The 14,630-nt window shown below is 42.9% G+C and overlaps 1 protein-coding gene across 5 annotated transcripts in view; it reads left to right on the top strand.

Annotated features, from left to right (window-relative positions):
* LOC107220528 overlaps positions 1-14,630 on the top strand; it is a 186,157-nt gene that overhangs the window by 36,459 nt on the left and 135,068 nt on the right. For all 5 annotated transcript variants that reach the window (XM_046736336.1, XM_015659171.2, XM_046736332.1 and 2 more), the window contains exon 3: positions 7,921-8,018. In XM_046736336.1, coding sequence (XP_046592292.1) covers positions 8,007-8,018 — 12 coding nt within the window. In that variant the 5' untranslated portion in view covers positions 7,921-8,006. The remainder of the gene's footprint in view (positions 1-7,920; positions 8,019-14,630) is intronic.

Raw genomic sequence — 14,630 nt, 5'->3', positions numbered from 1 at the left:
AATAGAGGAGTCAAGCAGTCCTTTTGCAGCTCCTGTAACCTTGGCTTACAAGAAAGAGGAAGGAAAAAAACAAAAAAATCGTTTATGTATGGACTTTAAGGAACTAAACAAGATTATAGTTCCAGAGAGTCAACCATTCCCTAGGATAGAAGATCTTACCGTACGTGCCAGAAATTGTAAGTTTTTTACAAAATTAGACGTTAATTCGGCGTTTTGGTCGATCCCGATACGTGCGAAGGATAGATACAAGCTAGCCTTTGTAACACATAATAGGCACTTACAATGGAAATGCTTACCTTTCGGCTTAAAATCTGCTTCTGCCATTTTCCAAAGAGTTTTAGCAGGTATAATAAAAAAAAATAAATTGGATGCATTTACCGTAAATTACATAGATGACATTTTAGTGTTTTCCAAGACATACGAGGAACATTTACAACATGTAGATATAGTATTGCAAATATTACATGATCAAGGCTTTAAATTGAACAAGAACAAATGTCAATTTGCTCAAGAAAGGATAACCTATCTGGGTCACGAAATTGAAAACAATATGGTTAAACCAATAAATGATAATTTAGTCGCTATCAAAAACTTTCCTATACCTACATCAATAACACATATTAGACAATTTTTAGGAAAAGTAAACTTTTACTTGGAGTTCATCCCAAATCATGTTGTCCTACTAGATCCTTTGCGAAATTTGTTAAGGAAGAATGTAACTTTCCACTGGTCTGAAGAATGTAGGAATAGTTTTAATTTAACAAAACAATTTTTATGTACAGTTCCAGCTTTGGCAATATTCGATCCAGAAGCTCCAATATTTATTTTCACAGATGCAAGTAATAAAGGAGTTGGAGCCATATTGAAGCAACCACAAAAAGACAATTCCTTAAAATCAGTATTTTTCTTTTCTAGAAAATTGACTGATGCTCAAAAAAGAAAAAAAGCAATTTATATAGAAGCCCTGGCTATTAAAGAAGCCATTTTGTATTGGCAATTCCATCTAATAGGAAAAAAGTTCATTATTTTTACGGATCATAAGCCACTAGAAAACTTCAACATAAAAAAATGTAGTGACATGGAATTAGTGAATATTTTAAATTATATTTCAATGCTCGACTTTGACATCATATACAATCCTGGCAAGGAAAATTCTGAAGCTGATTGTTTATCGAGAAATCCAGTTTTGGAACCTCGAGAAGATACAGAGTTAGACTACGCAATTAGAACCTCAAATTTATTAAAATTAATAGATATTAAAGAAAATCAAAAAGCATTAAGAGTAGATGATAAGTGCATCATAAAAGAAAACATAATTTATAAAGTATTAAACAAAAGAGAAAAAATTTGGATCACCGAAGATTTCGGAAAATCTCTTATCAAGGACATGCATGTAGATCAAGGTCACATAGGCACAAAACAACTAATATTAACTTTCGGTCAAAAATTTTATTTTAAAAACATGTACAAACACATAAAAATGACCTGCAGATCTTGCGAAACTTGCATTAAAAATAAATCCAGAATAGGCTGCTTCAAAGCACCCTTATCTCAACTTGGTCCAGCAAAGGAACCCTTCGAAATTATTTCCATAGACACAATAGGAGGTTTCAAAGGCAATAAGAGTACAAAAAAATATTTACACCTGGCAGTGGACCACTTCACTAGATTCACCTACATAGTAACCTCAAAAACTCAAATGGCAAAAGACTTCATAAATCTAATTAAGAAAATAGAGAAAAATGGAAACATAAAATTAATTCTATCAGATCAATACCCTGGTATAAATTCAACTCAGTTCAAACAACATCTAAGTAAACAAAACATAGCACTGGTTTTCACGGCAGTGGACTGTGCATTTTCTAATGGATTAAACGAAAGAACAAACCAAACTCTCGTAAACAGAATAAGATGTAGAATCTATGAGCATAGAGAAAAATCATGGCCTCAGATAGCAGAAGAATGCACGCAGGACTACAACAACACAATTCATAGCTCAACCGGATTCACACCGAATTACTTGCTCACAGGCTCTAACAAGTCATTTTTGCCAGATGAGTTGAATGATAACAATTTGTCAAATTTAATCAGCAACAGAGAAATAGCGTTCAGAAGATCTAAACAAATACACGACCAAAATAAGGAATATTATGATAAGAATGTAAAGCGAATAGACTATAAGGTAGGAGATTTAGTTTATGTTCAGAGCGTTAATAAACTAAATAAGGATAAATTGGACCCAATCAGAACAGGTCCCTTTAGAATTAAAAAAAAAATTTCAGATGTAATGTTTTTGTTAAATAGTAGAGCCAGAAAAAACGAATCAAACATTTTTCATGCCAGCAAGCTGGTTCCTTATTTTGACGATGCGCTACATCGGTCTTGAGAGGGGGGATGTAAGCTTGGGTACGTCACCAAGCTACGTAGCGCCGCGCGTTGGCTCATGCGCAAAGAGTCAGTATGAAAGATGACTCCGAGCTACGAGCACTAATGACAATACAAAAGTCATAACAAAGGTTTGCTATCGGCAACTGTATTGATTCAGGTTAGTTTGTAAGTGTGTGCGATTAATGTAAATAACTTATCGTTTTGTTAACTCTTGTAAATATTTGATATTTCAGTTGTTTACTACATCATACAAGTGTTGATTAATAACCTCAAATCCACTCCATCAAAGTTCCTTGTCTGTCGCTTACATATATGCTTTTATTATCTGAAGCGAATTTTCCGCCTAACCGCATACATCACCTCGTTTTTCTTTCTTTCTTTTTCTCTTTTTTCTTCGAACTGATTTAGTTCCCTCCCCTCCCGAATATATTCATTCATATATTTATTTATTTCAAACGTGAAGCTAATTTGGCTGTCCGCGAAAAATATATAAACAATTTCACTTCCAAATCAAACCCCATTATTGCGTAGTTTAACTCACAATGGCAAAGTTTTGTCAAATGCAGTTTGAAACGAAAAAAAAACTGTAATAAATCTGTTCTCTGTCATTTTTTCGATTTGTAATTGTAAAGCATCAGCCAGTTTCTGATTTATAAACAGATCCTTTGGAAAGCTGCAAACATTGCAGTAGTGCTGCAATTATCGTTTCCGAGTCAAATATAAACTCGACCTAAAAACGTACACATATCAATTTTGGACGTAATACTTACTCATCAGGTACTCGCTTACTTTATTATAACATTCATTTACGATACTACCAGGAAATTGATAGATAAATCGCTAATCTTCTTCCACGTGACACCACTGATACGAGTTTAGACTAAGCAGGTTTACACTCCGTCCTTTCATTTCTTACGTCCATCGTAAGAAGCGAGTTTTGCTGGTAGTTGCGCAAATTGATGATTGGTTCAATCTCTCCCGGTGTCCATTCACTCCTCGTGCTGCTGCTGCTGCAAAACTGCCGGACTGGACACAGTGGCGTGTGTAGCCAGTAATTGTAGGGCACCTCCCATTCGATGTTCAATCTCTAGCTTCAGCGATTTCCGTTGTATAGGTACCTGTAGACATCCTGGCATTCCTCCTCGAGACACATAGATAGGTGGATGGACGGATAAACTGATAGCTGTTACGACTAGACGACAAATTGAATTTTAACATTCGCAAATGTTCATTTGCTTCGTTTCACAGTTACCGTTACCAACACTAAAAACAAAAGCGACCCATGTGAGTCAATCCGAGTCTCGAAGAAAAACTTGAGAAACATTGCTTACCCTTGGATTCGCATAGTTATCCGCATAGTTCCGCAAATACTGCGCTGCTTGCCAGTTAAATTATCTGATGTATTACGGCTTTCCTAGGATATACAACTATGCATGTATATCTGCAGTACACCCATATTCCACAGCCGAGAGAACCCTGCGGAGGGGGATAACTGGGAGGTAAAGGATCCGCGCAGATGGTATGGTACCGCGTGTTGCACCAACTACCCACCTTCCCCTCTCCCTCTTGAGTAGTTTGCATATTTAATTGCACCCGCGTTAGATTCCCTGTTTTATTGGCCAGCGGAGGCTTGAACAGACTTCCGCGTGTATTCGCAGTTCCTCTTCAACCCTCACTCCCAGTTGGCGGTGTACGGAAACTGCTCTGTAACACATCGGGTCAGCAAGGGTGCAATGAAGCGAGATAAAACGCGAATGGATATCATTTCGAACGTGCGAATGACCGTCTTCGCGGAATCCTTACCTCGGGCCAGAGCTTCTCGTTACTGAAAAACGTTAAATTTACACCCCTGGTCGGCCCGCGGAATCAGGAATGGCGTATCGATTTTGAAGCAAGGGATTGACCCCGGTTGACCCAAGGACCCGTCGCCACCCACATTTCTTAACCCAGCGTTGCAGAGATGACCCTGTTTTCTCTCAACCGATCCTTGGATCTCCTTCATCACCCTAAACTTGTGCGTACTTGCCGGAATCGTGATTGAATGGGTAATCCGGGGCGGCAGTCAGCTCCGGCTTTCGAATTGAGCGTCCGATCCGATCCCTGATTTTCAACCGGAGTTTGAGAGCTTCTCAACATCGCGCCGTAAGCATTGGCCGGAATGTCGAACGATTCTCCCGTAGGTAATTTGGTTGTTCAACGTCGCAGTTTCGCGGCGTCAAACTTCATTCCAAAATCAAACCTGCATATCCTGCAGCCCCGCAGAGGACCTGGTGCCTGTTGTTACACACGGTGTCCAGGTGCGTTGTTATGCTCGAGCGATAACCGGCACCTTGCTAAATCGCTGAACGGAATCGGGGGTTCAGGTTCAGGATCCGGTCGCATTTCGATCACCGAGACGCGGACTCAAAATGAAGAGGTGGTCGTTGCGCAGCTGATAAACGCTGAGAGCATATTCGAACTTCTCGAACCGTCGGCGTCCCGTCGCCACCCTCTTATATAATCAATTCGAAGGGACCAAGGCGTTGCCGGAAGAGGCCCACCGGGGGTTGTCACCGACGGTCCAGGATGATATTTTCCCCATATGACGGATGGACGCGGGACGAAAGGGTGCCTCTGCGGGAAACGAGGAGAGCGAAGCGGGACGACGAGTCGGACGGGCCGAGAGAAACGACGAGGGTGGACAGAGCATTTACATCATTTAATTTATGACTCGCCGCCTTCCTGCCACCCCCGCCGACCTTCTCATCGCGCACGCGTCCGCTATACCTGTATATACGGTACAACTCGGTATAGGTACGAATAAATTTACATACGTTGGCGGGCTAGTTGTACCAACCTACGTACGTATGGGGCGTTCCGCGTAGAATTAGCAGCTCGTATACCTCACCCTCTTCGATTTTCATCATTTTTTAATACGATCTTCTTACCGGTCGGAATAGGTCTCTGGAAATTTTGACACATTTTCTTTAACCATTGGTGAAATTCATAAAAAATCACAAAACGAATTCGACGTAAACGCCATTTTTGGAAGACTGAAATAATTCAAACTGTTACTATGATTTAAGACGTGATTTCTGACCATCACACGATAACGAATCTCAATATTCACTATTCTTTTCGCATATTTTTAGTTTTTCCATGGCGGAATGTGTTTTTTTTTTTATATTCCTCGATCTAAATAGATTGCAGAATCACATTATTCTCCAATATATAAACTACAAACTTGCCAAAAAATAGTAAATATTGATATCCCATTATCGCGTGGTGTTTGAAACTCAGATTTCAAATCATAGAATCTGCGTCAATTTTGTCAGTTTTTAAAAAATGGCGTTCTCGGAATTGTTTTTCTCCGATTTATTTCAAATTTTACCGACGACTAAAGAAATGTGAAAAAAATCCCGAGACCCTTTTCGGCTGGTAAGAATATCGTCCTAAAAAATGATGAAAATCGAAAAGGGCAAGGTACACGGGCTGCTAATTTGACGTGGAATGGCCCATATACATCCGCCCATAACTGGCACACGGGCGAACTGCGAGCATTTACGTTTAACGTAGGTACACAAATGCCGAGGCCGCCGAGGGGGAATAGCGAGGGATAGAGATTGCGGTGGTAAGCTATGAAGCTCTGGTCCTAATGTTGGATCTGGACGACAATTAGCCATCGCAATTCTCCTGTCTGCACTATTTTCGACTTATCATTTTTATCACACTAACCCTGAATTCTTTCAACCTGCTTTACGTACGTTTCAAAAATCTCAAAACCTTCCCGATACTGCGAAGACGTCGCGTTTGTATTTTACGAGTTTGCAGATTCATCCGGTAGTTCGCAGGCTTCGACTCGAGGTATTCGCGTTAACTTAATTAATCGAACCGCGGTGGCGAAGAACTTTCAACGCTCACTGTTTTCGCGCAAGGTGTGCGTGCGAATTTTACACTCTGATATTCGGGCGGGCTCTATGCCAGGTGCATGCCATACTACATATTATATCAAGCGCTATGATTAGGAGAAACTCAAACTTTGATTGGCTGGGATATAACGTCTCTCTGCGTGTTGCGTGGAGGAGAAGTTCCAGCAATCATAACTTGAATCCGAACTCGTTTAATGTTAACATCGCAGTGTTTGACATTTTAGATACATTCAAGTTGAACGTACGCGCCGATCTCCCGGAACGTCACATTAATCAAATATGTTTGCACCGGTGTCTTTGATCCGATCGTTTACCTACCGTAGGATTTTACTGGCTCGATATTTGATCAGTTTTTAATCAATTGTATACATATACCTGTACCGATTTTTGTTATTATCCAATCATTTTAATACCGAAAATATGCCCGATCTCAGTGTCTGTTATTAGCTCAGTGCTCGTTGAAGAAAATTCTGACCGGGGGAAATTGTAATTGTCTTCACCTTCCCTCGTTCCTCCCCCATTTGCTTTTCTTCCCCTTTTCCGTTTAAACTACCTACCAAATACGCCTCGCCAGGGAGAAAAATGTTACCATTACGTTTTAGCATCGCGGCGTAAGTCCCCGTCATCGTTGTGTGTGTGCGTGTGTTTGTGTGTGTATTCTTTTCATCACGTACATATATGTATATGGGGCATTCCACGTCAAATTTGCAACCCATGTACATCACCCCCTTCGATTTTGAAAATTGTTCAGTATTTAGATCGAGGCATATAAAAAATAAAAATGCAAAACCAATTCCGACTTCCGAAAACCTTTCCATTATCGTGTCATGCTTAAAAACCACTTTTTCAAATCGTAGAATCGGTGTGAATTTATTCAAATTTTTCACCGGTGGTTAAAAAAAATCTGACAAAAATTCCGAGACCCTTTTGAGTCGGTTGCAACATCATACTAAAAAAATATCAAAATTTAAGGAGGCGAGGTACATGGGTCGCAAATTTTACGCGGAATGCCCCATACATTCTCTTCTTCAATGAAGAGGTAAATCTTTTAATTTCACGAGGTGACGCGGACGTGAACAGCGACCACGTATATGTATATATATGTACTATATTAACATCTTGAGCCCGTGTTCTTTATCTAAAATATTTGAAAAAATGAGAGTTCAAACCAGTTCCTGCCTAACAGTGCGGAAGAGTAAAAAAGGAACGAATTATATATGTACAATATAATGTAGCTACGTTATGCAACATGTATCTAGATTATGCATATGCGCTAGAGGTCGCGAATTTAAATTTATAATCACGACTGACTGAATTTATTTTTAATTAATCACCCATCACCTCCTCCCGTGCTACTCCCCTTTAAACATTGCTTCAGTCAACAACGTGTTGACTAAATTATATTACAGTATAAAGAAATCCCGCCTCCCCTGCCCCATTTTTTTTTTCTCTCAGCATTTATTACAACGAGATGTAATTCTGTGTTTTGAGATTATCGCCTGTCCTCGGTGCACGGATAGATTGAATTTTGAGAAGTGAATTTTTCTTCTCAGAAACAAACCATCGTCGGGATGAAAGGCAATCGGACAATGCTCATCGTTATTATGTATTATCCATGTTTCAGGATGTACGAAGACGAAATAGACAGTAGCGGCAGGCGATGGCTCGGGTAGAAAAACCGCCCCCACCTTCCCCGGCGCTCACCCCTTCATGGCAGCTACCGTAAGTCGTATTTTTATTCATACCTATCCTTGACGGATATTCAAATAGTTGCGTTCAACGTTTAATTCAATGATACTAAGGAAACATACGTATGCGTACGTATACGTGTGTGTCATGCGTGAAAAACAAGCTTCGTAGTTGTAAAATTTGGAGAAAAGAGAGGAACGTGGCAAAAGGAAGGATAACACGGGAGGTAGAACGTTTACACAAATTATTATACCGAGTAAATTCGCCAACATACACGCACACACACACACACACACACGCATGATAGAGGGAGGCGGGCTCATACACACGCAGAGCCACGTGTAGTATAACAGAATTAGTTTCCGTGTGGCGTTGATTCGAAAAGCGATCGGGGAAAGTTGGCGGCGAAGAGGAGTAGAGAATAATTGGGTTATCTCTCTGGCAGCGTGATGCAGGAGCAGGAGGAGGAGAAGGCTCGATGAGCGCGGTGAAATTCGTACAGTATAGCCAGGCATCCCCTAACCGGTGCTAACCGGCCTCGCCGCTGCCTCGCTGAGTAACTCGATAACTCGACCGACGACTCTCTTCTTTCGCTAAGGGATGAAGGGAGGATGAGGATGAGGGGGGAGGGGAACGAAGGTCCGCGGAGTATCCGAAATGGGCGGGACAAAAGGGTCCGAACATCCCGAGTCCTCTCTTCTCTATGCTCAACGACGAACTCGATATGCGTAGCGATCCTCGCGACCTGATAACGATCAGAGTTACTGCCACGGGATAAAAGATGCTCTGTATAACCGCGACCCACGGCTTATACGTGATATCCTTCAAGGCACAACCGCGACCTGCTCGAATGGATATATTTCACTCATTTCCGTGCATTTCTGAACTCACGGAGTACGTATAGTAAATGGGAAAAGAGTCTTTTACGGGGATGAACCATTTCGTAGATCCTCAATTCGCGGGGCTTTAGGATGCTCGCTGGACTTTGCTCAATGTGCGGTCGCGCGGCTGCGTTAGATTAATAGTTATTGGTTTCTTTGTCCGCCGCTCTCCCTGCACGATTTGTATCGAATCTCTCGCTCCCTGCTCGTCGTTATACGTATACGCCACAGATAGCGTGAATCTGGTATCAATTACAAGCTTCGTGTACTACACCCAGTACCTAAAACCCACATCCCCGTTCGTCGCATGCGCGTACGTACGTGCTACGTATCTCGCCGTGTAACCTACGTGTGAATCAAATACGTGTATGTACATGGAATACACGTGCGTTTGTTTTATTCTACGTGTCGGCTCGTACTGCAGCCAAATAATTCAGGACTTTGGATCGCTTGTATTTTCTCGATGCGCGCGAACGTAATCAGTATTAAGAAACAACCGCGCGATTCATTTAATACCGAAAACATATATCTGGTCCAAGTATGTGCTTTTGGAGTTGAAATTAGTAAATACAACTAGATCTATTAATCTGAATACGTATTAATGTACGTAACTTTCAATTAAGAATTTCAACTAAGCAACGTGACCTAGTTACAAGTGTCGCACCAGCGCAAAGTGTACTCAAAGAATCGCGTATTTAATACCGGGGCTGAAAGTGCACCTCGGTATACGAAAACCCGACGACGACTCGACTGCGAATAACTTGACGGTCAAATTAAAATGTATGCGTTAGGTTACGGTTAGGACTGAACCCACGAGGGTGGGAGGTACTGCCAGGTACCTCCATGCGTGGCTCGGCGACGACTTGGACGCCATTAAACGGAGAAACTCCTGTAAGGTTCAGAATTCGTCGAACATATAAGGCCAAGGCCTTGTGTCTTTTACCCCCTTAAATCTCCAGGCATGTTTCACGTTAGAACAATCGATGTGCAATCTTTATGACACGTGATGAACCCATAGGGTGAAATCTGACCCGGGATTGCCTCCCCTCGTGGTATAGGAAAATTCTATGAGTCAGTTTAACGGTATGCAAAATTTTATCGTTATTAATTAGATACAGACAATTTGTACTGGACTATGTAGGACTGAATAGAGGTTAAAGGGGAGAGACGGGAAAAATGGGCTCGCTAAGGGAGGAATAACGTTGGACCAATTTCGACAACGCATTGTCTTTCTCTTTAACCTAAAAATACATTTCAAGCGTTGTCGGCATTTTTTGAAATCCCATTTGATTGTATAGGAGGCCCATTTTTCCCGCATGTCCCCTACATGCTTATGTATTAGTACCCCGATGAAAGAAGTAGAGCGAAGGCAAGAGAGACAGAGAGAGAGAGAGAAAGAGAGAAGTGGAAGTCGAGCTGCGACGCCAAAAGGGCATCAGGGTAAAGTAAAAGCGAGCAGCTCTGTACAAACGCATATCAGGTTGGGGGGAGGAAGGAAAGGGGATGAAAGTGGTGAGGCGGTCCAGTGTGGCTTTCATTAAGAAGCCAAACGTTACTCCGTTTTGCAGCATTCTGGCCTGCACCGCACTTGGCATTCCGCTCGGTGGTGCGGCCTCCGCCAGTTCCTCGACTAAATTTGCGAAAGCTGATTCAGATTTTTCTGTTTCCCTCGCACGTTATACAAAACCCTATATGTGCATCATCGCGTGCATACGGAGAGCTGGAACAAAAGCCTTGGAAGGACCAAAGTTTCGATGCAAAGCAGGTAATTTTAGAACTGAGGATCAAACAGATACAACCAAAAAAGGTCAATAATTGGGACAGGGTTAACAAGTGGTAAACACTGGTCGATTATCGTCATCGACCTTAAACAAGCTCTGATGACGCTCGCCGTCAAATGGGAAATCAGGAAATCGGGAAATCGGTAGTCGGTGTTGTTACAGTGGAGGGTGTAATATTTACGCTATGTTTCGATGGTGTATAAGATATAGACACACGCCGGGCTGGCGTTGCCTCATCCCCGTCTCGTGGTGGTCCGGATAGACTTAGGGCTTGGGTAAAGTAAACCGGCTCTTCTACGAGGGATGCATTAGCGAAGCCCTAAATACCGCCTTCGCGGGCTCACACGGAATACTCAAGTGGACGACACGTAGGCCTTGGCCTGCCTGCAGGTCCTCCTTGCGCAATAGTCGAGAGTCTCGCTTGATACTCTGGACCCACGCTGTCCATTCAAATATTATCCTGACTAGCCTGCAAAAGAGCTAATACCGATCGGGGTGTCCAGCGTGTCATTCAAAGTACTCTGCATCGAGATTCATTTTAACTCATGGCAGTGTAATGAAAGCACGATAGGAGATTACGCTTGGGGTTTGATACGAGGAACTCCGTACGAAAATAGAAGTAGGAAAAATATTCATTTTGTCAACTTTGCTTATCAATTATTCTACATTTTTAGTTTATTATCGATTACTATTTTTGAATAATGGTGCTTCAAATGCAAAACTGAAGTTTGTTTAACTGTTATTCACAATAAATATTTGAGAAAATGGGTAATTTTTCTTTAAATCCGAAATATCGTTCTAGTTTTTTCAAAAACAAACTTTATCTGATAAAACTATTTTTTTATACAAGTATATCAGTTACGCAGAAGAAATCAAAATTTGGCGTCTAGAACCCAGACTGAAAATCCGCGTTGACCGGTATGATTATAATCAATGAAATCGAAATTGTACGACCGGTTTATCTTTCAGATGTCGGCTTCTTTTTTCTTCCATTAGAGTACGGCGGTTGCACGTCTACGGGGGCTTAGCGAATGACGAAGAAGTTGACGAGCGACGCGAGTCGCGTGTGCGTTGTACAGTTTAATTGGGATTCACGATCAGCTCGAGACTGGCCGAGTGACTACTCGTAGGATCTCGTCGTTTGCTCGCCGCGGGATAAACGAAAGCGAATCAGTGAACCGGCAAGCTAGCGAATGTCTGAATCTAGCCATCCCCGTCCCCGGCATTCTGTGGAAGAACCTCGGTGGGTGCAAGGGGGTGGGAATCTCGCGAGGGAATAAATAACGCGAGGAAGCGAGGGTTGAGTTCGTGCAAGGATTCAGGAATCGCGAGGAGGCAGCGGGAATAAGATTTTCACGGGTTTCACATCGCGCGACTCTCCGTTCCCCCCGTTCCTCTCCACGCCGCTCGCTATCTCTTTCTCCCACTCTCGGCGCGAACGGGGTTCACCTCGGGGGTGGATGTCGAGACGGAGGGGCTGCCCTGGCATAGACGGGCGTAAAAAATTTATTTGCCGTCCTAGTTTGCTCCGGTTGGCATCGCGTATGGCGAAAGCTGTTCGGTAAATCCAGCTTAAAGCAGCTGTGTAAACGTTGACCTATATTACACAGTCAACGCCACGCTGCCTCCGCCTTTGCCTTCGCCTTCGCCTGCATGCTCAACCAAAGTAACTAGTACCTACCTGCTACCGAGTACCACCCTCCAAACCGCCCTCCGCGCCACCGGCGAACCAGCCACCCTTTATCAAAGTTTTTCTCTTTATATGTACCTACAACTACTCTCTCTCTCTCTCTCTCTTTCTCTCTCTCTCTACCTCTCTGTCTTCACGCTTTTTCGAACATCTTCAAAGACTCTGGCTGTGGGCTATTGCGCCAGTTTATAACCTACACCGTAATCAGTTAAAGTTTTAGTAAACAGGAAATGGAAATATATAAACGGAGAAAATCTTGATCATATTTTTATTTCATTCCAGCTCTGGGTATAAAATTCAGCGATTTTTTTTTTCCGTTATTTTGGAAATATATTCAAACGCGATGAAATGATACAAAGAGCCGATTTCTATGGGTTAGGTGAGGGGAAGGAAGAGCCGGCAGGGGGTTGAAGGGTCGAACGATCATTACGGGCGGACTCGGCCCAGGGGATGACGCGGGCTAGGAAAGAGAGCGGAACGCAGGCAGCGGCGTTGAGCCTTGTGGCAAATGTGTGCTATCGGGTCGTTTAGTTACGCATTCAAAGTCCCGGCACAAAGGTTTCTCCCGAGGCTCCCTTCGATGTTAGTTTAAAGGATTCTATCAAAGATTCAGGTCTCGCGGTGTTAACGTCCTTCTTCCCACCCCGCTTCTTCTTCCTCTTCTCCTCCTCATCCTTCCTCTTCTTCTCTCCGGCTCTCATCCCTCGACGAGTTTTCGCCATTTCTATTTCCTTCCGCTCCTGTGCCCATTCCTTTCTCTCCTTTATTCCCGCAGCCTTCCTTCTTTCCATCTGACTTATTGTTATTTCCACCGCGTTTTGGGCCGCTAGTCGTGACCGCTTGCTTGCCTGCCTACCTCTGCGCTTTTCCCTACCACCACCACCACCACCACTACCAGCCAGTCCTCCAGCTCTTAGACCGTAAATCCTTTAAGTGTCTTTTTACTTTTGCTGCCCGTGTTCTCTTCCTCGTTCGCTAACTGCAACGGCGAAACTCCCACCGCTTAAAACAGAAATACACCTACAGCTATCGCTTTCACGTCGCCTGGTTGGTATAATGCATCCGTTTTCTCAACCCCATTTACCGTTTCCGCAAAACAGATACGACGAGAGTAGGAAAGTAGAGAGAGGCGGAATGATGCGAAAACGGGGGGAAGAAAAGAACGAATAATTGAGGAAGAGAAAATTTACAGGGTAAATTTACACAGCGTATTGACTTCGTATTAACGCGAGGATGAAGATAGTAACGTTACAGTAACGATGTGTGTTTAGGAAAAATCGTCGATTCGCACATTCAGGATTGCTTGAAACTTGATAATCCGTGATAAACAAAACATCAAGTTATTCAGAAATTGCACAATAATGGTTTTTTCCTCCGACGTTTCGTTACGTCAACGCCACTAACTTCAGCCTCGTGTATTCTTAACGGTATATTATATACAAGATTATTCTCCGCGAGGCTGATACTTGTAATGTGCGAGTAATAGTTTCGTAGTAACGATATTGATTTCGATCTTGGTCAAGGTCAGATTTGGGGATTAAAAAAAAAAAACTGTTTTCCCCTAGAATTGATTTCCAGGAGCCCCTTTCGACCAATTACCACTCCAAAAACGTTAAAAACACAATTAAAGAATCGTCGTATCCCAAACGACCGACGATGAGAAAATAAGATAAGGCTTGGAATCCTTTGCTCGTTCATTTTGTTCACTATCCGTTTGACTGATTTGTCCCTTCAGCGATGGAACCTCGAAACTCGAGCAATGACGACAGTTTACCGTGAAAGAACTAAACTTATAACCATTCGATCAGGATGATTGATTGCTCAAGTATTACACGGATCAATGGAGGAAGATAAATCGTCAATTCGCAATTCTGTTTCCTTCCGATCTTCTTTCTTCCAAACGCAAAGATGTCTCCCCCCCCCCCCCCCCCTCTGCCGCCGCGTGAGTGAAAAACCTGAATTATTCAAATTTGAGTAAAGAACGTGTAGAAAGTGGAGAGCGAGGTGGGTGGGTGGGTGGGTGAAGAGAGTGTTTTCGCGGGATATAAAGTTGCGCACAGCAAGGCTGGGGTGGCAAGGGGGAGAAAGGGAGCGAGTGTTATGTCAGGAACGGTCTCTTTTGATAAAAGGCCGGTAAACTGTGCGCCCGTCTGTTCTGGATGAGCGTGGCTGGAGGACAGGATATCTGTGTGTTGTACGCATACACGTGCAGACGGTGTCGATTTCGGCCGTCAGGGTGTTGGGACGCGTGGACGGTGGAAAGAGAGAGAGAGAGAGAGAAAGAGAGATTCGA

Source organism: Neodiprion lecontei, chromosome 4, assembly GCF_021901455.1.
Source record: "Neodiprion lecontei isolate iyNeoLeco1 chromosome 4, iyNeoLeco1.1, whole genome shotgun sequence".
NCBI lineage: Eukaryota > Metazoa > Arthropoda > Insecta > Hymenoptera > Diprionidae > Neodiprion > Neodiprion lecontei.
Note: the sequence above shows the minus strand (reverse complement) of the source record. Positions and strands in the feature narration are given on the sequence as shown.